At 41.1% G+C, this 24,831-nt stretch overlaps 2 protein-coding genes across 9 annotated transcripts in view; one reads left to right on the top strand and one right to left on the bottom strand.

Annotated features, from left to right (window-relative positions):
- Positions 1-2,845, top strand: part of ST3GAL6 (ST3 beta-galactoside alpha-2,3-sialyltransferase 6) — a 156,208-nt gene extending 153,363 nt beyond the window's left edge. For all 5 annotated transcript variants that reach the window (XM_069945574.1, XM_069945572.1, XM_069945573.1 and 2 more), the window contains 2 exons: positions 230-382; positions 1,343-2,845. In XM_069945574.1, coding sequence (XP_069801675.1) covers positions 230-382; positions 1,343-1,423 — 234 coding nt within the window. In that variant the 3' untranslated portion in view covers positions 1,424-2,845. The remainder of the gene's footprint in view (positions 1-229; positions 383-1,342) is intronic.
- Positions 2,846-13,177: 10,332 nt separating this feature from the next.
- Positions 13,178-24,831, bottom strand: part of COL8A1 (collagen type VIII alpha 1 chain) — a 65,446-nt gene continuing 53,792 nt past the window's right edge. For 2 of the 4 annotated variants that reach the window (XM_069946322.1, XM_069946321.1), the window contains exons 2-3: positions 19,661-19,904; positions 13,178-16,025 (exon numbers count right to left, since the gene is read on the bottom strand). In XM_069946322.1, the coding sequence (XP_069802423.1) occupies positions 14,113-16,025; positions 19,661-19,904 (2,157 nt within the window). In that variant the 3' untranslated portion in view covers positions 13,178-14,112. Of the gene's footprint in view, positions 16,029-19,660; positions 19,905-24,831 lie in introns of all 4 variants that reach the window. The other 2 variants (XM_069946318.1, XM_069946320.1) reach the window with 1 other exon arrangement.

Here is a 24,831-nt window from a genome sequence, read left to right as displayed (position 1 = left end):
AGCATGCCCTGACAGCTGCAGGAACAGCCGAGCTGTTCCCTCCTGTTGAAAATTAAAATCAAATTAAAATAACTTTAGTTTTGTTCTGAATGACATTCAGTATTTCATTGTGAACAACCAGAGTAAATGTTTGCTGGTGCTGCCATCTGCTGGCAGTACTTGGGTACCTCACTCACAATCCTTAATCCACCAATGTCTGAGTCTGCTTGTTGCTCTTTCTGTTTTCCAGAAGCCAAAGCATCCAACAACTGGTATCATCGCAATCACGCTGGCCATGCATATGTGCAATGAAGTCCATATCGCAGGGTTTAAATACAACCTGACGTCTTTAAATAGTTCCCTTCATTATTATGGGAATGAGACAATGTCTGTAATGGCCCAGGTAAGGGATTTACAGACACATATTTGTACTTATATCTGCAGGCAAATCTGCCATGATGCATGATCTTTTTCAATGGCTTCATGTGTCCTGACCGCTTGTTATACCTCCAGACCGATCTCCTTATACCTGCCGATGTGACTGCTGGGGGAGAGAGAGCTTGATGCTATGACTGAGAGTCATGTGTGTAAACAGCAGGGGAGCAAAGCTTAGTGCTTTTTTTGTTTTGTTTTTGTTTTTAATGGCCAATATATTGACTAGGATTTGTCAAGCCCCCTGGCCTTCATAATGCTCCCAAGCTCATTGAAATGAAAACACACTTAAAGAGATATTTGAGGAAAAAAATAGTTTTTAATTCATTGGTTGTCATAAAGTTATACAGGTTGGTAAATTACTTCTATTTAAAAAAAAAACTCTTAAAAAGTCTTCCAGTACTTATCAGCTGTTGTATGTCATGCAGGAAGAGGTGTATTCTTTCCAGTCTGACAGTGCCCTCTGCTGCCACCTCTGTCCATGTCCGGAACTGTACAGAGCAGGAGTTTTCTATAGGGATTTCCTACTGCTCTGGATAGTCTTGACATGGACAGGTGACAGCAGAGAGCATCATGTCACACTGGAAAGAATACACCACTTCCTGCAGGACATACACCTACTGATAAGTACTGGAAGGCTTGGTTTTTTAAAAAATAGAAGTTATTTACAGATCTGTATTACTTTCTGGCACCAGTTTTTTTTTTTGTACTGTTTTGTTTCATTATCTCTTTCCCTCGGTAGCGGCCTGCCAGGCATCCACTTTCTTGTGTCAGACATGCTCAGTTTTTTTTCTCCCTTGATCTGTCCCATTAGTACTAGCAGTTGGCTTTCACTTGCAATCAAGGAGGATTGTGGGAAAGTGTGTGCACTGCTACATTTGCAGTATCCTATAAATGCCTAATATCCCTTGTCTTTTCTTTCCCTTTACAGAACGAATACCACAACATATCAGCGGAGCAGATGTTTCTTAAGGACCTTATTGAACACAAAACAGTGACAAACTTGACGTAAGGAAAGGACCAGACCTGGAAAATAAACCAGCCCCTACTGTACAGTATTCATATTTTTATATATTTTGGATTTTTATTTTTTAAACCAAGAAATTTTTTGTGCAAAACTCAAGGTGATGACCCAGGAGACATTTGTGCCTGTTACCCGTGGGATCTCATCTGGTAGTCACAGGAGACTAGACATATCCTACCTTTATTATGAGCAGTGCAGCGAGGCCAGGAAGCTGCCTGGAACCGGATGAGCCATTATGTAAGATAAAGAGTGCGGCATTGACTCCTCAACCACTGAATCACTAGTCTGAGGATCGGCCCAGATTATGAAGCACAAGGAGATGCAATGTCCTTCATTTTTTTATAAGACTATTGAAAGTACTTTGTACAACAAACATGTATTAGTGTTTCTGTTTCCTTTACTTACGTACATGTAAGTAATTATTGCTTTGGATGGAATTTACCGAATCATCTTCATTTTTACTATATTGAAGTAAGCCTAAGTTTGGCCAACCCTCTGCATCGTACGGAGACACCGGGTCAGGAGGCTTCCAGCCCTATGCATTACAGGTTTCTTATGTGTAATGCATAAGCACACATAAGCAGCACCACAGCACACATTGCACTCTTAAAGAAGTTTGCCAAGTTAAGTTTAAAGTGTCACTGTAGAAAAAAAAAACGTGTGAAAAGTCTTGATTGGTCAGTGTCTGGGTGTTCAGACTCCTGATTGTTAGATAGAGCTGGCTAAGTGCTGCTGCGTTCTCCTCCTTGGTGTAAGAGACTGTAGACTTAAAGTGTTACTGTCATTTAAATTTTATTTTATTTTCTTTGCAGAAATCAATAGTCCAGGCGATTTTAAGAAACTTTGTAATTGGGTTTATTAGCCAAAAAATGCATTTTTATCATGAAAAAGCAGTTTGAAGCTCTCCCCCCTGTCTTCATGGTTCTCTTATGTAAGGGGAGGGGCTGAGGGAGAAAAGTTAATTTACAGATACATCACCAGGCTATCTCCTCTGAAGTCAGCACTGACCTCTAAATACCAGCTTTCACACAGCTCCCACTGTGTAATACTTTGTTCTCTGCTCTCTGCTGCCAACTAATCTCCCCCTCCCCTCTCCATAGATTAGACAGGGCTCCACTGATGTAAAAGAGTCGAGATTTTCTGATAATGAGCAGTGCATGAGAGAGAGGAGGGAGGGGACCTGGGGAAAGTTGAAAGTTTTTGAATGCAGACAATGGCATATTTGCCTAATAAACCCAATTACAAAGTTTCTGAAAATCGCCTGGACTATTGATTTCTGCAAAAATAAAAATACTACAGTGACACTTTAAAGTGTTGCTGTCACTTCACAAAACTTTTGACATGTCATAGAGACTTGTGAAGAAAAGGATTCCCACAGCCTCCACAGGTAGGAGCAAGTGTGGTTATTCACACATCAGGGTACAGAACGGCAGCGTTTCGACCTGTTGGTCTGTACCAAGCATATGTATGTTTGATAAAGACCAATAGGTGGAAACGTCGCCGCTCTGTACCCTGATGTGTGAATAACCACACTTGCTCCTACCTGTGGAGGCTGTGGAAATCCTTCACAAGTCTATAGTGCCCACCGCAAGGATTGTGGGCCTACCTGCGTTCATAAAGTATCTATTGAGTGGCCATTCTTGATCTATTTCCAGAAGGTGCTTTTGGATCCTCTTTTATGTTTAGTATGTCATAGAGACATTTCAAAAGTTTTGATTGGTCAGGGTCTGAGTGTTCAGACTCTTACCAATCGGGAGATAGAGCCGGGAGACAACACGCTGCAGTGCGGTCTTCTCCCGGCTCTGTGTCACCTGATCAGTCATAATGGAGCTCTAGAGAGCCTGACTGATTGTGTGACACAAAGCCGGGAGAGGATGCGCTGCAGCGTGTCTTCTCTCGGGTCGGTCTCCCGATCGGTACAAGTCTGAACACTCAGACCCGAACCAATCAAAATTTTTGACATGTCAAAAAAGTTTTGTGAAGTGACAGCAACACACTAAGGCAATATTGCATGGCATGATATTGAGGGGGAAGCGAGCGCTGACCTGTCAGTTTAGTGCTCGCCTCCTCCTCGTTCCCCACTCGCTGCCTGTGCTATTACGCTAATAGAGAGGGAGCATGGAGCAGCGGAACAATCCTTTTGATCGTTTGGGCTGCCCATTGAAGTCAGTGGCAGTCTGATGTCATCGCTCCTATTACACAGAGTGACGAGCAGCAGACGGTCACTGATATGATCAGGATTTTTCAACATGTTGAAAGACAACAATTACCAGAATGGCCGTTAATCTGCCAAGTACGGATGTAATTGTTCCGTGTAATAGGGCTTTTACAATAGAGACTGTCTTTAGCTGTGAAATGGTAAGGGCAGCAAGCGGGGGAGTGAATCACTTAGCTGAGCTCTTATCCTACCTCTATTTAACATAGAGACCATGACCGACCAGCATGTCTCTATAACAGGGAGGGGGAAATTTCAGCCCTTCAGCTGTTGCAAAACTACAATTTCCATCGTGCCTGGACAGCCAAAGTGAAGCATGAATCCATGATAGGAGTTGTAGTTTTGCATTTGCTGGCCAAAAATTCCCCATCCCTGCTCTATAACATGAAGGTGTTTTTTTTTTTTTTTTTTTTTATGACTTTAAAAAAAAAAAAACACTTTTTAATGATACATAGAGAAACAGTGTCACACTGAGACAGACTGGATTCCGTGGGGTAACTCTCCGCCGCTTTTGCTCCGTGTGAACTGGCCCTTAGGGTATGTGCACACTGAGGAATAGGCGAGGAATTGAAGAGGAAAGTTTTCTGCTTGAAATTACTCACCTATTCAGCTTTGGCAGAATTCAAGCGGAATTCAAGAATGCCAGAAGATTTCAAGCCCCATTGACTTCTGTAGGATTCCTCTAGCTGAACCCGCCCAAAGAATGGACAGTTCCATTCTATAGGCCCTTGCACACTGAGTAAAAGAGGCTGAACTTAAAAGCGTAGTCTGCACGGCAGATTCCGCTCCAAATTCAGCATATCCTATTACTTCAATAGGATTTTTCTTGCTCCTCTCCTCTTTGTTTAAAGAATGAACATGTGAAGAATGAACATGTGAGGAAAGCCTATTAGAAGCTATGGGACAGTAGACAGACTGGTCATATTTTACGGGCAGAATTGCGAGCAGATTACGCATGCATTTTGACGCAGAATCCACTGGAAATTCTACAAATTTTGGTCATTGTGCACATACCCTAAGCGTACAAGTAGTCTTGCCGTGTCTAATGTCACATTGCGCAGGAAATCCCAGCCGGTGGGGCACTTTAAGATTTACTTGCATGAAATTGGAAACCCTCTTTAATAGTACAAGGACACTTAACATGCCAGGTAGAATAAACCACCAGTTTAAAGGGCATCTGTCTCTGCCCCCTTTAAATGAAGACATCACCAATAGATGTTAGCCTTCATGGAAATATATTTATTAGCGCTATAAGCAGCGATTTAGAAATCAGTATTAACGTGAACAATCTGTGCGTCCCTGGTGATGCATGGCACACTGGATATTTGCACATATCTTGCATCCCTGTGTGTACTGAATGTTCCTGCAATCACTGTACACCCCCTGAATGTGCGACCCCGACATCACTTACCTATTATTAGTGATGTCACTAAGCAGGATGGGCACCCCGATAGCCTCTTACTGAATTGTCAGGTCAGTAGTACTGTTTATGCAATGTAAGCCTTATTTCTGACTTTTCAATTGTTTTTGTGTTTTTAATTTAAGTTTTAAAGTGAACAGGCGATTTGTGGCCTTACATTGTAAATGTATGAACAGAGGCCTTTACACCCATTGTTTTGATTTTATTAAAAGAAAATTCATGCACATTAGCAGGGATAACATGAAGTGGCTGTGTCTTCACGTTATTGTTGTCATGGTTTGTATGGGATCACTTTCTAATCTTTGGATACATTCGCACAATACACATCCAGACTTTACCTATAGGTTTGCACAGGTAGAAACTGCATTGGAGTGTAATAACAAGTTTGTGGATGATTTTATGTACACAAAATAACTTGCAGATTTTAAAGTGAATGTACCATTAGTTACATGAATAAAACTGCACCGCGGCCTGCTTCCTGGGTACAACACCAGTGTATTAACGAGCCTCGGCCCAGTCTGGAGCATTAGAGGCGGGCCAGCCCACCCCCAGTGGGAGGAAAGCCCCCCCGCCCCCCTTTGTGATTACCAGAACCATGGTGACTAAAGGTACTATTACACAAAGTGTATATATAAGATTTTTTTTTTCTAAGAAAACTTTTTTAAATGAAGTTTTCACATACTTTTTCTTTTTAAAATCTGATATTTTTTTATTGAAAAGGTTTTTCAAATATAAAAAAGTGCTTAACTTTTTATCCCCAAACACCCAACAAAGAAATCCCTACCACCCACCACCCCGTAAACACCCACTCCTCCCAAATCATCCTTTCCTGAACAATAATCAATTACACATTAATTATGAAGAGGTAGTGCAAGTTATATGAAAAAGTACTCTCTCATAAGCAACGAGCAGAGAAAGGGAAGCAGTCAGACAGTCTGTTTAAGCTCTCCCGACTATGACTCACAGACAACGAGAATAAGCACACGACACACAAGCTCTCCTTTCATCGTTAAAGAAGACCGAACATACGCACATAGGCGGGAGACAATGCGAGCATCTAGGAAAGAGCCTCCCAAAAGGAACCAAACTCAGTATCTACTACGCACTCTACGTGTTAGTTGCGTTCTGATCAGCTAAAAGAAGGAAAGCCTCCACAGGAGACCGGTTGAGAAACCTAGAAGGTAACCCAGGGATATCAATCCAGGGGCCCCAGATAGATTCAAATTTTTTCATGGCCTTCCTCTTTTGATACACTTAATCAATTCTGTAATAGTGGGCGCTGCAGCCTGAATCCAACGGCGAGCGACTAATTTGTGGACTGAGTACAAAATCCTACATATTACTAGTTCTATTCCCGTAGGTTCGTCTTCAGAACAGATCAACTCTAATACACACCGTAAGGGCTCAGTTGGTATAGCTATCCTATAGACTCTCTTGATTAAGGCTACCACCTCCCTCCAAGTCCACCGACTGGCACTTAGAGTCAGCACAGACTCCAGTTGTATGAAGGAACTTGGGGGTCCTATAAACTCTATGTATTAGGAATAATTGAGAAAGTCGGTGTGTTTCCGATACCGCCAATTTGGGGTTAAAGCCAGGACGTCTGTCCACTGTTCATCTGTAATGGGTCCCCTTCCCACTGTTCCTTGAGCACCAGCTAGTCATATAGGAATCCAATAATTCCATATAGGTTAAAGAAATTAGACCTTTAGACTCAGGTGCCCGAAGAACTTTGTCTAACAGAGAATGTGAGGAAATATCCAGGGCCATCCTTCCAAATTGCGCCTCAACTGCATGGCGCAGCCGCAAATATCTAAAAAAAATGTTAGTTTGGAGTCAGGCGAAGGATTTAAAAACTCCCTTGCTAAATAACTGCAGAAGAGTATTTACCCCTTCTGTTCTTAGAACCTAGCACCATCCAGATCCATCAAATGTGGAAAATTAGGGTTGTGCCACAACGGAGTATATTTCGTATAGGAAGTACAGGATAAAAATCTCTTAATCTGAAACCACACCTTCCTTATTAAATGGAACCTGTCACCAGGGACAGGGGCGCAAAGCCTGCCCGACCACCCCTGGTGCAGCCCCGGATACTTACCCTTGCCTGCAAGCCCCGCTCCAGGAACCGGTCCCGGGATGGAGATATCCCAGTCAGAATCGGTGTGCGCACGCTGCAGAGATGAATCCGATGCCCATAGAGAATAACGGCTCCATTCATTCTCTATGGGCATCGGACTCATCTCTGCTGATTAGCATACAGCACGCGCTCAGCTTCGGCCGCTGATATCTCCGTCCCGGGACCGATTCCAGAAGCAGGACTTGTAACAAAGGGTAAGTATCCGGGGCTGCATTGGGGGGTCCAGCGGGCTCTGCGCCCGCGTCCCGGGTGACAGGTTAAAGGAAACAAAATCGGTACATCTGGGGGTCTCGTCTAAGAGGCAATTTCCAGCAGATACGCCGGAGTCCTGCTGCCAGAGACATGCTAAAAAAGTGAACCAGTTAGAGCCATATTCCCCGATCCACCCCATCCTCTGAGTTGCTGAAATTGGGCTGCTAGATAGTACAAGTATGGATTCGGGACTGCAAGACCATCTCAATCCTTACCTCTCTGTCGCGTTTCTAACCTGATCCTAGGCACACGCCCATCCGAGATAAGTTCTCTGAGTAGTAATTGTATGCGTTTAAAGTGCACCGCCGGTACCCAAGTTTTCACATACTTAGTATCAGTGCATTCGTCATGACCAGAGATGGACAAACACACAGTAAGTTTGGCCGTTGTTTACTCTATGTACCTCAAAATGCCAGTAAAAATAGAAATTGTTCTGGAAAAAAAGCCAGATATGGCAAAAATAAAGTTACAGCTATTCAAATTGTTTAGGGTTTGCTCTCCAAGTATTATATTTCTCTTAGAATATACAATTTTAATTAAATATTTAAAATAATACATTTTGTGACTATCTAATGCAGTGGTATCAAACTGGCAGCCCTCCTGCTATTCTAAAACTAAACTACCCATCATGCCTGAGCAGCCAGAGCTTTGGATTGTAGTGTTGTAATAGTTGGAAAGGCAAAAGTTGACTTCTGTGGCCTAATTTTTCCACTGGTTTTGGTCCCCCATATTCAGTAGTTTAGATATTCAGTGCTGCAGATTGATTCCCAGTATTGTGCAGGTCTTGATCAATGCAGTAGACCTATTTATACAATTTGTATGTATAATTTTTCACCCATTTTCCTTTAATTTTTTTTCTCCCCTGCAGCTAACTTTTTCCCTCCTCTCTCTATACTTATGGGCAGTATGTAACCTGATCCCTCTTGACCAAAAATAAGCCCAGTAAACATGAGATGAAAAAAATGGCATCTGTCTCTGATATGTTTACTTCTACTATTGATTGAGACAAAGTTCAATATAAGCGCAATACAGGGGGAATCTCTTGCTTATCAGGTCTGTTTTCAGTGAGCTTTGTCAGTGGCCAGGACTTAGGGCCCTATTATTTGAAAAGAGGAGAAATCCAGTCTTTCCTTTATGACCCGTTAGTCCATTCCTGGCTTTGGTTGCAAAAATCTGTCAGATAATCCGTCATATATCTGTTGGTGTAATAGGGCTCTTAAGGGGTATTCCCATCTCAACATATAGTTAAACCTCTGGGACATGTCAAGTTAAATATTTTAGCAAACATATGCATTTAGCAAACCTTCATTTTCCTGATAAACATCCCCACCAGTGTAACCAGGCAGTAGGGAAAGCAAATCGTATGCTGGGGTGTATAGCTAGAGGTATATCCAGTAGGAAGAGGGAGATTGTGATCGCGCTGTATAGAGCTCTGGTGAGGCCACATCTGGGATACTGTGTCCAGTTCTGGAGAACTCACCTAAAAAAGGACATTGATAAAATAGAACGAGTCCAAAGACGGGCTACAAAAATGGTGGAGGGTGTGAGGCATAAACCATATCAGGAAAGACTTAAGGATTTGAATCTGTATAATCTGCAGGAAAGGGGGGCATGATTGAAACCTTTTAAGTATGTTAAAGGAGTAAATAAGGGTCAGGAGCGGAGTGTTTTTTGAAAAAAAAAAACAACTCATGAACAAGAGGACACAATGAGAGGTTACTGGGGGAAAGATTAGAAGCAACGTGAGAAAATATTACTTAACTGAAAGAGTAGTAGCTGCTTGGAACAAACTTCCAGCAGATGTGGTAGGTAAATCTACAATAACAGAATTTAAACCTGCCTGGTATATACATATATCTGTCCTAAGATAATAAGAAGGGAAATACTAAAAGGGCAGACTAGATGGACCCAGTGGTCTTTTTCTGCCAACAATCTTGTATGTTGCTTCTCATTAAAGCACATAACTAGAAAGAAGGGCCCTTCAAACCTACATGTAACCCCCAAATAGAATCAATCCATAGCCCCTATTCTGACAGCCAATCGATATTTATTCATTCCATGATACAAACTGGTTGTCCCATAAAAACACAAGTCACAATATTTTTAAAAACTGAGGAGCATTCAGGGCAATATACGTATACAAGGATAACAACATACTAACTGGTTGCAAATAATATTGCACGCCCCACAAAGGCCCAATGTGCTGAGTGATGCAAACAAGCTTGTATGTAAACAGTCTGATATGAAAACAAAAAAAGAGTAATTTAAAGGAGAAGTCTGGCCAAATTTTTTATTGAAGTATTGTAATGCCCCCCAAAAGTTATACAAATCACCAATATACACTTTATTACATAAAGTGCTTTTTCCTGCACCTACTACTGCATCAAGGCTTCCTTGGATAACATGGTGATGTCACTTCCTGGATAACATGGTGATGTTACTTCCTGGACAACATGGTGATGTCACGACCTGACTCCCAGAGCTGTGCGGCTGTGGCTGCTGGAGAGGAGGATGTCAGGGGGACACTGAGGGACACAGGGCACTGGAAGAACACTGAGCATCCCCCTGCCATCATCCCCTCCAGCAGCCACAGCCCACACAGCTCTGGGAGTCGAGTTGTGAAATCACCATGTTATCCAGGAAGTGACATCACCATGTTATCCAGGAAGTGAAATCACTATGTTATCCAGGAAGTGACATCGCCATGTTATCCAGGAAGTGACATCACCATGTTATCCAGGAAGTGACATCACCATGTTATCCAGGAAGTGAAATCACCATGTTATCCAGGAAGTTAAGCCTTGATGCAGTAGTAAGTGCAGGGGAAAAAAAGCACTTTACATTTCCTATAATGAGTGTATATTGGGGATTTGTATAACTTTTGGGGGACAATACAATACTTTAATAAAAATTTTTGCCGGACTTCTTTAGGGTGCGTTCACACCTACAGGATCTGCAGCAGATTTGATGCTGTGTTCAGTTATTTAAATGAAATCAGCTGCAGAAAATCAGCTGCAGATCCTGTAGGTGTGAACGCACCATTAATAAATAACCAGCCAGAAGCAATGGAAGAAGCAGATGAAATGCGTTGGACTTTAGAGTGGAGAATTTGGGGCGAACAGACACGGATCCTTTACATTTGGGGTAAGACTTTCTGGACCAAAGTGAATTAGTATTGGTGTTTGCTGGCTGATCATGGCTATGTGTTTATAGGGCTAAGCGGGCACTGATTATATATCTTTGCTGGCATGTTGCAATGCCCGGTTATTTATTAAATTACTCTCTTTAGTTTACATATCAGGCTTATACATACAAGCTTGTTTGCATCACTCAGCACATTGGGCCTTTGTGGGAAGTGCAATATTATTTGCAATCAGTTACTATGTTGTTATCTCTGCCACATAATATAAAATATTTTTGTATGTGTATTTGCTCTGGATTTTCCTCAGTTTTTGCCAAGTATTATGTGTTCTTATGAGGTAACCAAATAAATATTTATTGATCTGAATACGGGCTATGATTATTTTGGGGGGTTATATTGTAAGCTATCCTCCTCCATATGTTACTCGTTGTCTAGGTTATCAACCAGCACTCTGCTCTAAAAGCAGTGGTTTGGCTGGTATAACATTATATATATATATATATATATATATATAATTTTTTGTTTTTGTTTTTTACAGTATTTATGCATTATATTACGTTATTAGCTAGACCTCTGCTTTTAGAGTAGAGTGGTGCCATATTCTGGCAGGTAAAGGCCCTATTACACCAAGCAATCATTTGCCATATTTGGCCGTTTATTGGCTGTTACGGCCAATAATCGCTTGGAGTATTAGGTCCTGTTAAAAGGCAACGATCAGCAGACATGCACGATGTCGGCTGATCCTTGTCTCTCAACAAGGCCTTTAGACATCAGATTTCTTGTGTTTTTTTTTTTTTTTTAGACATAACAAAGTATTATATTACCATAAAAGTCTTGCAAATAAAGGGACAGTGCTACAAGTTTGGGGAAAATAACTTTATTGTTCAACAACATTTTGTAAAACCTTTAAAGATTTTTGTGTTTCACATTCCAATCAGCATCTTATTTGTGTGCTAACTCCAGATTTCAAGAACAGCAGTATACACATGTGCATTGCTTGTATTACCGATAGAACCGCCAGGTTCATTTTTATCGCCTCAGATCATTCACAGGGACATATCATTTGCAAGAGAAAAAAAAAATCTTCTGTTTTTCTTTTTACATTTAAATTAAACAAAATTCACTTTTCTATGTTTAGCACCATTTGAAACATACAGTATGTCATATTTATGCTGCGCCATGAAATCTGAGACCTGTGTGTGAAATATTGCATATTTTTTAAATTTTTTTAAACAAAAATAATTTACTTAGGTAATTGCCTAGATATAAGAATAGTATAGTAGTAACCAGCAGGCTGTATGCATATGTGTTTAGATTGAAACTATTCTATTTGTTGTAAAATTAGGAATTCAAATCAATACTTGAAAATCTGTCAACGATTGTATATATTAAAGCACGGTAAAAATATTTGCATCAAAAAAGTTGGTTTTGCAAATTTTTTTATTTTATTTTTTTTTTTACTTAAAAAGTGTACTGCCCAAATATAGAACTGTTTATTTAAGCTATGGATATAGTGATATAGTAAATCCATGTTAAAACAAAGATACTCTCTGTTCTCTCTATGTCTATTGCATAAGATGTGTGCTGTAGTATAATAACCTGGTAGGATGCTCATTGTCTACTTGAGGTTAGTGATCATTTACTAGCAGCATTTCTATAGCAAATATCTAGATTCTATTATATCAAATTTGGGAAATATATCTGCAGCATACACAGTACATACAAAGTAGTACATAAAAAAACACTCCTTATTTACTAAGCTCCTGAGCAGTGCATATTACATCTAACTGGACATGCCATAGCATTGGTTTAAAGGTGAGCTTAAAGGGTATGTCCATCTTCACCACCTTTCTAATGTATTGTTTCAACACATCTGAAATGAAGAAGAAAAAAAACTTTGCAATTGCTTATGATTAAAAAAAATTTAAGCAAATTTGATTAAATGTTTTTGTAAAATTTTTAATCAAATTTGCATGTACAAAATTGATTATTCTACAGTTTTGATTATACAGCTCCGATGCAGACCTATGTCGCCATGATTTTAATAAAGTCAAACTCCCTCTTGTTAAATATGTTGGTAGTAAGAGTGACAAATTGAAGGGGATATGACGGCAGAATCAGGCTGCACAAGTTGTTTCCATGAAGCATAAGAACTATAAACCCAAACTATGAAGTTGTTTGTTTGCAAAGCTGCTTCATTTTAGATTTCAGATTCATTGGAACAAAAAATAAAATTATTGCCATGGTAGACATAGCCTGGGTGAAATCATAGTAAAAAAAACATATTTAAATACATCCACAAGTAATACTGAATCTGCACATGTACGTATGTAAATCCTGTGCAAAGATACAATTCCAGGACTCTCACAGTCAAATTAAGGCAAGCTCACAGAATAACCAACCGTAAAGCTTAATAGGGTCGCAAGGAATTCTATTTTGTGACTTAGGGTGGGTTCATACTGAGGAATTGCGCTGTCTGTCCGCGCGCCTTTCCGCCGGCTCCATAGACACCATTCTATGGGCCAGCGTATTCCGCTATCTGCCGAAAGAAGTGACATGTCACTTCTTTTGGCGGATAGCGGAATACGCCGGCCCATAGAATGGTGTCTAAGGAGCCGGCGGAAAGGCGCACGGACAAACAGCGGAATTCCGCAGACATTATCCGCGAGAATTCCTCAGTATGAACCCACCCTTAGTAAGTACATTGGTGTCTTTCTATTTTTCTTTGTGCTTTTTATTGGCATAAAACTATATAAAAAATCTTATTTATGTCATTCTGGAGCTGTATTTGCCTTCCATAATTGTCTCATCACTACCCAATTCAGTATCAGGGAAATAATAAAACAGTGACAGTTTTATACGCAGGTTGTGTTTGGTATTGCAACTTGGTCCTAATCCCTTGAATAATGAGTGTCAAAACCAAACACAACCCAAGAGTGGCACTTGGTCTGGAAAGAAGCCCTTTAAGGTCATTGTTGGGGTTCTAACAAAAATATGAGTGCATTCTCAACCAGGGTTTGCAATGCCTATTTGAGGTGGTCAGATATGGGCATTACAGTGAACACAGATCTTTTTTTACCTTTGGATCCACATAAACTATTTTTTTTTATTTTTTTACTTTTTGTTCTCAAAAAAATGTACCTGTAAACTATGCAATAAAATATATTAATTTCAAATATTATGTAACTGAAATAATGTCAGAGTTAAGCGAGAACTTTTTGATCTGCATGTGCAATATGTGCCAGGACACTATTTCTATAGAGGGTAGCACCAGACCTTAATTCGATGTACATAGTCTTTACTCTGTTTTTTTTATATAATGTGCATAGTACAATAGAAGATTTAGCTGTGGTAAGGGATGGTCCAACCAGTCAACATGAGTTGATGCCTTCAGGCCAAAAACATACCGTTAAGCAACATTTTGCCACTGGCAGCAGTGTTTTTAAGGCAATTATTACCAATATAAAAAAAGAAAGCAAATTTAATTTAAGAGTTTCTACTAATTTTTCGTTCACATTGGATACAATAAATATCCAGAGAATGATGAGTGGACATACTGTCCAGCGTAGAGTCCAGACGCTTGATCTGAGGGCATTTGAATATATACTTTGTCTCCGTGCATCAGTGGGACCACTGCACTACCCGAAGCTTGGTCCAGATAGCCCTTCTTATACTCATCATATGTGTACATCAATGGTTCAGTATTTTTGTACAACGCCACCCAAACATTTGCACCTTTACAATGGACATGGTAAGAAAAGTAGTAGATTCCAGGTATTTCACAAGTGAATATGCCTGTGAGTGGGTTGTAGCCTTGTCTGCCATTATACAATAATCTTTCAAACTTTATGGGTTCTCCTACAGGTGGAAAGGCGGTGGTTAGTTCGGCTGTAAAGGCCGGCATCTCATGAACTGGAACTGTGCCTCCTTTCTTTCCCGCGTAACCATGTGGGGTTTTTACTCCGTCAATTGCAGGTCCTACATTTGGTAGATACTGTCCCATTCCTGGTGGTGTAGGTGGGATTTCTGCTGGAAGTCCTGGTTCACCTGGTGGACCAGGAGGACCAGGTAAGCCCCTCTGTCCAGGTGGTCCTATTACTCCAGGTGGCCCTGTTGGACCTTGGGGTCCTGGCAAACCATCTTTGCCAACACCAGGTAAGCCAGGTGCTCCTGGTAAACCTTGGTCACCCTTTGGCCCTGGAAGTCCAGGAGGACCAATAGGGCCACCTGGCCCTGCAAGACCTGGTATTCCATTTGGGCCTTGTATTCCTTGTTCGCCGGGTATTCCAACTTCTCCTTTAGGGCCAGGTAATCCAGGTGCACCAGGTGGTCCAGTTAAACCTTTGTGTCCAGGTTCTCCTTTAGGACCAGTTGGTCCCGGCAAACCTCTTAAACCTTGCGGCCCTACTTCACCTGGAAATCCTTGTTTGCCTGGAAGACCTTGAAGTCCTGGCTCACCTTTTGGTCCTGTTGGTCCCTCAGGGCCTCCAATACCACGATCTCCTTTGGGGCCTGGAAATCCACCAACACCTGGAGGTCCCATAGGTCCTGGCAAACCTACGGGACCTGGCTCACCTGGTTGGCCTCCTAAGCCTGGTTCACCAACATGGCCTTTCTCACCCTTTGGTCCAATGGGGCCTGGTGGACCATTAAAACCCCGATCACCTTTAAGTCCAGGAAAACCTGGTTTACCTATTCCTGGAAGACCTGGAGCTCCAGGTAAACCAGGAAGTCCTTGATCGCCCTTGCCACCAGGTAATCCAATTTCACCGGGAAGACCATCTTGGCCTGGTTTTCCAACACCTGGAAGTCCCGGTGGACCCTGTAGCCCTGGTGGCCCAACAGGTCCTTCTGGTCCTGGTTGTCCTTGTAAGCCAGGAATACCGGGATGCCCCTTTGGTCCTGGGAAGCCATTTATACCAGGTTTACCTATACCAGGCAAACCAGGTTGGCCCGGTTGGCCTTGTAATCCTGGAGGACCTTTTAGCCCAGGTAATCCTGGTACACCAATTCCCTTATCTCCTTTCGGGCCTGCAATGCCAGGATATCCCGGTGGTCCTTTAAATCCTGGTTCACCTTTAGCTCCTGGAAGTCCTGGTAAACCTGGTTCACCTGGTTTTCCAATACCAGACAGTCCAGCAGGTCCAGGTGGCCCCTGGGGCCCTGGCTGTCCAGTTAGTCCAGCTTCACCTTTATGACCCAGATCTCCTTTTGGGCCTGGTATTCCAATACCTCCTGGTTTGCCTGGCATGCCTGGCATTCCTGGCTTGCCAATTCCGGGATATCCTGGTGGACCAGCTGGGCCAGGGTTTCCTTTAGGCCCTATTAGTCCTTGCCCTGGAGGTCCTGGAGGCCCTTGTGGTCCCCTCGGTCCGGGTTCACCAGGTGGACCTTGATCACCTCTTCTCCCAGATAATGGAAGTTCTGCTAAAAAAAAAAAAAAAGAGAAAAAGGTAAATGTGATATGACTGAGATAGGCCAGTAAGGCATAAGACACTGTTATTTAACATATTATCCCTTTTATTTAGTAAACTGGTGTTTGAGATTGCCAAAATATATTTTTTTCTTCGTTATTTGAGCACCAGAATGGTTTTTGACACCTATCTTACTTGTCTACACTGCTCCTAGCACCAGGTTCAAACTTTTATAAATGACCCCATCTTTACATCATGGCACCCGGCAGGGAAACTACCTCTCCCTGCATGCATTGCACGTCAGAAGCAACTAAAGGGTACCCGCCCCTGTCTTGGAGAGGCTGTTGTTTCCTTGCCCATGGCCAGGTAATCACTGTGTAATGTCAGTGGTGGGCAGGGTTACAGATTAGGTGTTACAGCTTGCTTGGCAACAGAAAAGACAGATCATGTGACCTCTGTCTCAGAAGGAGGGGGGGACAGAAATGGAGACACAGTGGACCAGGAACTGGGGTGAAGATTTTCCACAGCTTCAGGGTGTGATTTAGGATGTGCTGTAGACAAACGGACCAATTAATGTAATAGTAACCTATTACAAACATGATTAGATTATGGGTGGATTAGATTATGAACAGGATTAAATCTTTCTTAACTGGAGTTCCAGTTTAACGCCTTTAACTTGCAGCCAATGTTGATGATGATTTTGGCTTTTATCATCCTTGCTCTCCAAAAGTCATAACTTTTTTTTTTTTTTTTTTTTTTTATATAGCCACATTACAGCTTGTTTGTTCTGGGTAAAGTTGTGTGTTTTGACATACTAATCTAACATATAATTTATTTAAAAACAAAATAAAATTAAAGGGGTATTACAATTTAATTTATATAATCCAATGTCCACAGGATAATTGTGAGATCGTACAGAATGGGGTTTTAGATTGTGTGGCGGATTGGCACATGCTAACACTTTATTCATTCTCTAGAGAGAGTCAAGCAGTCTACTTTGCATTCTTTACCAGCAGCATAGGCAATGAGCAGAGATTGTGGGGGGAACAGCAGTTGTGCTATATATATATATATATATATATATATATATATATATATATATATATATATATACATACACATATATAATCAATGAAGCAGTCTGGAGGCCTGAGTTAGTGATGCAAGTGGTAATTTTTGCTGTGCATAGCATTTTAAAGTATTTTTTATTCCATTTTGTGGGCAACAAGTTGTGTACAAAGTGCAAATCTGGCAATAGAATGTTAGAAAATACAAATAATTAAAAAAAGAATTCCTGCCTTATTGTGCAAAACATTCCCTTATATACTGTAGTTGGTGTTGCCACATCCATAACCCAAATTGTAAAGTTATCCTGCACCAGCTCAGCTTCACAAATAGGAAAGTGACTTCTGTAAAAAATAAACCTTCACGTAACTGTTTTAATCAATGTGGGTTTTTGAATGTGGCAATTTATTTTATTTTATTTTTTTAACTACAACCCCCCCCCCCCTTTTTTTAAAGGGGTGTTCTGGAGATCAGCTTAAAACCAGTGGCAGGTGACTTCTAGTTTGTTATATTGCCTTCTTGAGCACTTTTAAATGTAAAATGTGTTCTCTGCATCCCCTCATTGTGACAATCTAGGGTTCCTACTACTGTATATAACTCCACTCAGGCTTCCGGTTAATTGCTGCTACCATAGAGGCAGACCACGCAACCGCTTCAGGGGCCTATGCGGCAGAACACCCTGCCAGGTGTTCGTTAGGGGGGCTGTGCAGGGCCAGGTAAATATGTGTATGGGGATGGAGGGAGGCATACCGTTTCTTGCAATAGGGCCCCATGATTCCTAGCTATGCCCCTGGCTGGCTCACCCTCTTGTCATGCTTCAGGCTGGCCTTACACTGCCTTATCTTGAAAAAAACGCAAAACACCAGCGGCCACATGTCAGCTGGAGGTCAATGGAAGTTTATGATCTGCCTTACACGCATGGTGTTTTTTGGGGTGGCGTTTTTTCTCAGCTCTGGCGTTTTTGAGGCTCTTTGGCATTTTTCCCAAAATGCAGCATGCTGAGGGTATGGTGTTTTTTTTTTGGGGGGGGGGGGGGACTGTGGCATTTTTGCTCCTATAGAAATCAATGGGATTGTTTTGGTTGTCTCAAAAACACAATTTCTGTGTGTATGGTGTTTTTTTTTTATTTATTTATTTTCCTGGTGTTTTTTTCACCCTTTGTGGTCCAGCAGCGGGGTCATGTGATGGCAGAGGGGAAAAAAAGTTCACCGTACAAAAAACACCTAAACCACAAAAAAAATCATTCACACGTAAAGTCAAAAATGCCAGAAAAAAAGGATAATGCATGGAAAACGCATTGGCAATTTTTCTGGCGTTTCTTCGAAGGCCTGAAAAACACCACACAAAAGGCGCGTGCGGGCACCCTCATGGTGGATTGATCCTGGCCTTCTCTGCTCACACACCCAGGGCACTATCCCCTGTCACCTCATGTGGCCACACTGGGCACACCCTTCTGGCCCTCACACCCTGTAGTCCAGGTTTTCTGGTGCTCATTGCCCCAGCACTGTTGTCTTTCAGAGACAACACCACTTGTCTCCAGATCAGGTCCGGTTTGCAATTAAGCTCCATTCACTTCAATGGAACTGAGCAGCAAAACCTGCACCCAAACTGGGGACAAGAACGGTGCTATCTCTGGAAGAAAGTGGCCATGTTTTTGCAGTGATAGATAACCCCTTTAATTTATTACAAGTTGTGGGACAGGGGGCACTATATAGTGATCATAGCATGTCACAGCCTCCCCCTTATCTGGGGATTTATAACAATAAGCTTTAATATATGTAGCCATGGCAACTACCAGTATTCCTGATAACTGGCAGGCTTTGTCTCTTAAGGGGTACTCCAGCAAATTATTCTTTTAAATCAAATGGGTTCAGAAATTTATATAGATTTGTAAATAACTTCTATTTAAAAATCTTCACTCTTCAAGCTTCTTTTAGTTGCTGTATGTCCTGCAGGAAGTGGTGTATTCTCTCCAGTCTGACACAGTGCTCTCTGCTGCCACCTCTGTCCATGTCAGGAACTGTCCAGAGCAGTAGCAAATCCCCATAGAAAACCTTTCCGGCTCTGGACAGTTCCTGACATGGACAGAGGTGGCAGCAGAGAGCACTGTGTCAGACTGGGAAGAAAACGGGACATCAGTTGATAAGTAGAACACTTAAGATTTTCCAATAAGAGTAAATTACAAATCCCTGTACGTTATAAAACCAGTTTTGAAAGAAAACAAATCGCCGGAGTACCCCTTTAATGGTCAGTTTTCCCTGAGGTCAGCAACAGAGTTGGTTAAGACTAGCTGCTATCATATCTTCCTTGCTCTGCTTCCTGCCCCATCCCTCCCCATAAAATTCGATAGACAGCAGCTGTAACCTGATCCCTCAGTGAGCTCAATTACTTAGATTACAGCTTTACTAAAGACAGATTTTACTGGTGAATCGACAGTGAGTGATCAGTGAAGGAGACAATGCAATAAACGTAAAGTGAAAGGGATAAAAACACTATGTACAAAAGTCATGACATCAGCAGAGGAGTGTATATCTGACGCATACACAGTATTGACATTTGGTTAATTTAGAGAGCGTCTACCTTTTCCATCTTTTCTGTGCATCATGTCTTTGCCGAACATTGGCATCTGTGGTATGTCCTTCCCATAATGTGGCATGTGTGCTTTCTCCTTTCCCATATGTCCCATAGGCTGGTATTGTGGCATCTGTGGCGGTAACTGCTTCATCCCATAGTAGGCGCCTCCATTACAATAGCTCAGCAGGCTAAGAAGTGTGACTGCCAACAATGGGAGCCTTTGTACAGGACTGAGCGGAAGCGCCATGACCTAAAATACAAGAAGACAGTAAGTATTACATTGATTTTAGAATACGGAATAAATACCATATGTTTAACATTATAGGCTTTAGTCAAAATAATGCTCATTAAAGGGGTAGTTCACAAAAAAAGAAAAAAAAATTCTTTCAAATCAATTAATACCAAAAAGGGCCAAAGATTTGTAATTTAGGTCTATTAAAAAAATCTTAAGTCTTCCACTACATATCAGCTGCTGTATGTCCTGGAGGAAGTGGTGTATTCCCTCCAGTCTGACACAGTGCTCTCTGCTGCCACCTCTGTCCATGTCAGGAACTGTTCAGAGCAGCAGAAAATCCCCATAGAAAACCTCTCCTGATCTCCAGACTGGAAAGAATACACCACTTCCTGCAGGACATACAGCAGCTGATAAGTACTGGAAGTCTGGAGTTTTTTTTTATTTTTATAAAAGGTTTATAAAAGTACATTACAAATCTCTGGCACTTTCTGGAACCAGATGACTAGAAAGAAAAAAAATCTAGGATGAATTCTCCCTTTTAAATGATATCGAAATGTATGGTTTTCTATAAAAATACATAAAGTGAATGTTTACATCTGAACACCATCAGAGCTAGTTTTTCGTGTGCCTTTTTAAGGCTAGGTTTACGCTGCATTTTTGCATCTGTATGCAATATATTACGATATATTTTTCGTTGACTTACACTATAAAAAGGAACTGATAGCATCTGATAATTTTTTTGTTCTTTTTAAATTTTTAGTGTACACAAAATGTGTGGTTGACCATGTTTTTCTGTACGTTAAATAAGAAAGGATCTGTTGAATGGACGGCAAAAACATAGTGTGAACCTTGCCTAACAGTATGACATTGTTCTGATTAGACTCAATAATAAAAAAAAGTATGCAGTAAACTCTTTAGCTCCTCCTGGTGGTCAGGTTGCCATACTGAATTTTGGTCCAGGGTAAAGAAACATCTAGTTACAGCTCTGGGAAAGGGGACTGGGTTCTCCCCCTCCAGCAGCCCCATAGTAGTCACAAAGGCTTTCTTTGTAGTATCTAGAGCTTGATAACAACCACTGATCACGTTGATCACGTAGAAAGTCCAACAGCACCTTTAGTTCCCGTGTAATTGCTGGTGGGTATGATGCACAGAGATGGCCACCAATGCCAGGTTAGGAGGCCCATAAATTGTAGTAGAAGAAATCCAATAGCATCAATGTGTTCACAAAGGTATTGTGTGACCAAGTGTTTGTACATGGTTGTGAAATAGATTCGTGAACACCATTGATGCTGTTGGATTTCTTTTACAATAACTACTGATCTTGGCATAGATGTATATATAAGATTGCATGAAGCATCTTATACACATAATTTAGCACTCTAGCACACCGGTTAGTTTTAATAAAGGGGCTTGATAAGTTGCACTTTTTCTGATAAGATATCTTGTATATTTTTCTCTGATAAGATATATTACAAACTTTCTTTTAGTTATGCTAAAAGTGACCACAAAAGTTATGCTAGTGACCACTAAAATTATTGCAGTTAAACACATTGACACAATTCTTATATTATTCACAGAAGAACTTCAACTATATCTGTACACTTTTCATTTTTCCAAACCAAAAGGAATAAGAAGTTTGTTTCTAAATATGTCAGACTAGAAAGACATTATTAAGACTCCAGGGCTTCTTGAAAACATATTCATTACAAGTGTAGACAATCTAGAGCAGTGACAAATTTTCTCAGGAAGGGCCGTTCTGCCAGAATGATTAAAAAGGTGCCGTAACTTTTCATCCAGGTAATAAAATATCCCAGGACTCCATCCAAAGCTCTGCAGGACTCTCCAGCTTCTGATAAGGCCGGTGTCCATGACTCCGCAGTAAGAACTCGTGGAGGTGATGCTGATTCTCCAGACATGGATGTGACTGTCCTCTCCAGAATCCTGTTTGATGGTTCTCCATTTCCCAGGTTTAAGATATTCCTGTTAGTCACTGATTATACTTGTTCAGGAGGGGACGCAGCTGTACACGACAAAGCTTTGGCTGCTTGTACAGCAATGAGTTTGCATCATGGCGGGAGTAACATCTGTTTCTTGTAGTTTTGAAGTGTTTGATTTTATAGTATATCTAAGTGCAGGGGCATAGCTAGGATTCATGGGGCTCCATAGCAAAAAACTGTATGGGCCCCCCCTCCCCTACACACTATATATTATAGAGAGAGAAGAAAGCCAATGTCTGCTTGTTCTGTCTATCCACTGTATTTAACTATAACAGTCTATTAGGAGTCTCATGGTTATATACATAGGTGCAGGAGCAGACTAACTTTTGCTTAACCCCTCATGTACTGCAGTGTGTAAGTGACCCAGTGTTCTCTTACATGCTGCAACACAAAACAGGGTTAATAAGCTAAAGACAATTAGCTCTCTCCTTCACAACTCAGGGGTTATCAGAGCAGTGAGGCAGTGTAGCTTTGTACTGGGGAGCTGTATGATCTCTATGCACATGGCCTAAATGTTTGACCCTTACTCTTCAGTGGATATTCTCCATCTGCCCCTTTTAAGCTAAATGAATTCTACTCTTGATTGAAAGGGTTCGGATTCCACAGTCTGGTAACATTGATTTATTCTTTCAAAAATACTTATTACTGAAAAGCAGCTGTAATCGCCATTCTGATTAATGAAAATGTACAAGCAGAACAGTTTCCAAGAACGGCATCTCCCCAGCGTCTCTCCATGGACCTGCACAGTAGAGAAACTATGTACAAAATGCACATTTATAATACTCGCTCATTTCTTCCATTCTCAGTCACTAAACTTGAAGGATCTTAAAGGGGGAGGATAATGTTTGCTCCTGCACCTGCTGAGCAGCTCTGCTGTTTTGCAATGGCTGGAGTGCTACTGCTCAATAACAAAACTTGTACACCCTTTCCATCCCTATGGGTTAGGCCAGCTTCAAGGGACAATAATATAGCTGCATTGTAGTGTCCATTATACGGCTAAAAATGGTAATTAACGGTATGTCGGTAAAATGTGGCCATACTTTATCCTATATATATATATATATATCATTTATATTATAATATATGTATAGTATATTATAATATATATATATATGTATTTTTTTTTTTTTTTTCATAATGGTGACATTAAACAGTGCCAACTATGCTTTGTACATTGTGTCCTTTGCTGTATACTAAAAAAAAGAAAAAAAAATTCAATGCACCCCAACGTGTTTCACTGTATCAGATGTGGCATCCTCGGGGGCTGCTTCATTTCTTACATTACATTGATATACAGCAGGGAATACAGTGCATATATAGCTCTTCATACATATAGCCAGAGTCTGTAAAATAAGAGTTTAGCAATCTCTATAAATGAAGTACCTTAAATATACATTCTGTACACGGCTTCCAGTCTTATCCTCCTGTTTTATTGAGTGTTTTTAAATTTTATTTTATTCTCCATAGCAGTAAGTATATGTTTGCGTTGTATTAAATTAGTTGTTATATTTCTGATGTCTGCCAAAGCTTTGTCAGGGCTCTGTTCTCATTGGCAGATTGTTCTATTTGTTTAAACTGAGCTTTAGCCACAGGTATTGTATACAAAGTGTTATATACAGTGGAGTGCCTAGTATAAAGGCCGGGCAAGTGAGTGCTATGAGGCCTGAGGCGGGATAGATCCTGACACTCAACTACTTCCCCTGCTTGCTATAAAATTGTCAAAGAAACTATCTACAGTCACCACTTTAGTTCCCAAATCAGGTAAATATCTTTTTCTTTCAGATCAACTGATGCCAGAAAGTTATATAGATTTGTTTACTTCTATATAAAGATCTCAAGTCTTCCAGTACTTATCAGCTGCTGTACGTCATGCAGGAAATGGTTCATTCTTTCCATTCTGACACAGTGCTCTCTGCTGCCACCTCTGTCCATGGCAGGAACTTTCCAGAGCAGGAAAGGTTTTCTATGAGGATTTGCTGCTGCTCTGGACAGTTCCTGACATGGACAGAGGTGGCAGCAGAGAGCACTGTGTCAGACTGGAAAGAATGAACCATTTCCAGCAGGATATAAAGCAGCTTATAAGTATTGGAAGACTTGAGATCTTTAAATGGAAGTAAATTACAAATCTACATAACTTTGTGAAACCAGTTGATTTAAAAGAAAAAGATCTTCAGTTGCCAAATTCTTTGCAAGCGGTTTACCGCCTGAGAATGCATCCTAATGCAGCATGGAATAGAGTGATTGATTTTAGGAAATTAAGTGAGGCAGTGCTCACACACAGTATTTTGCTCAGTGTTTGTCAGTATTTGCAGCCAAAATCAGGAGTGGAACCGACAGAGGAAATTTATAATGGAAAGATTTGCAAAGTTTCTGTTATTTCAATCTAAAAATACTGAGCGAAATACTGAGTGAAATACTATGTGTGAACATAGTCTAATGCCCCTATTCCACGAGTCGTTTGGAGGAGCAAACGAGCGCTATTAGCGCTCGTTTGCTCCTCGTTCCCCGCTCGCTGCCGCCGCTATTCAACGCGGCTGCAGCGAGCGGGTGAGTGCGGGGGGGGCTGCTCGGAGGATCGCTGATCGTCCAGGCAGCCCACAGGATATAGCAGCATCTGCTGCCGATGCTCCTATTCAACGGAGCGACGGCAGCAGATCGCTGCTATATCAGTCGCTTGTTTTTCAACATGTTGAAAAACAAGCGACTGCAACGATCAGCCAACATGAACGATGTCAGCTGATCGTTGCACTCTATTCCACGGGATGAATATCGTTCGTAGCGGCCGATATCGGCCGAATACGAACGATATTGCTCCTTTAAACGACCCGTGGAATAGGGGCTTTAGTCTGGCTTTAACTAAATGATCAAGAATGATATAAGGTAGGAAAGCAGGTATCTTGCATAAATATTAAAAAAGCTTTTTTTAAAAAAATGCAATTTGTAAA

Source organism: Dendropsophus ebraccatus, chromosome 11 (assembly GCF_027789765.1).
Source record: "Dendropsophus ebraccatus isolate aDenEbr1 chromosome 11, aDenEbr1.pat, whole genome shotgun sequence".
NCBI lineage: Eukaryota > Metazoa > Chordata > Amphibia > Anura > Hylidae > Dendropsophus > Dendropsophus ebraccatus.
Note: the sequence above shows the minus strand (reverse complement) of the source record. Positions and strands in the feature narration are given on the sequence as shown.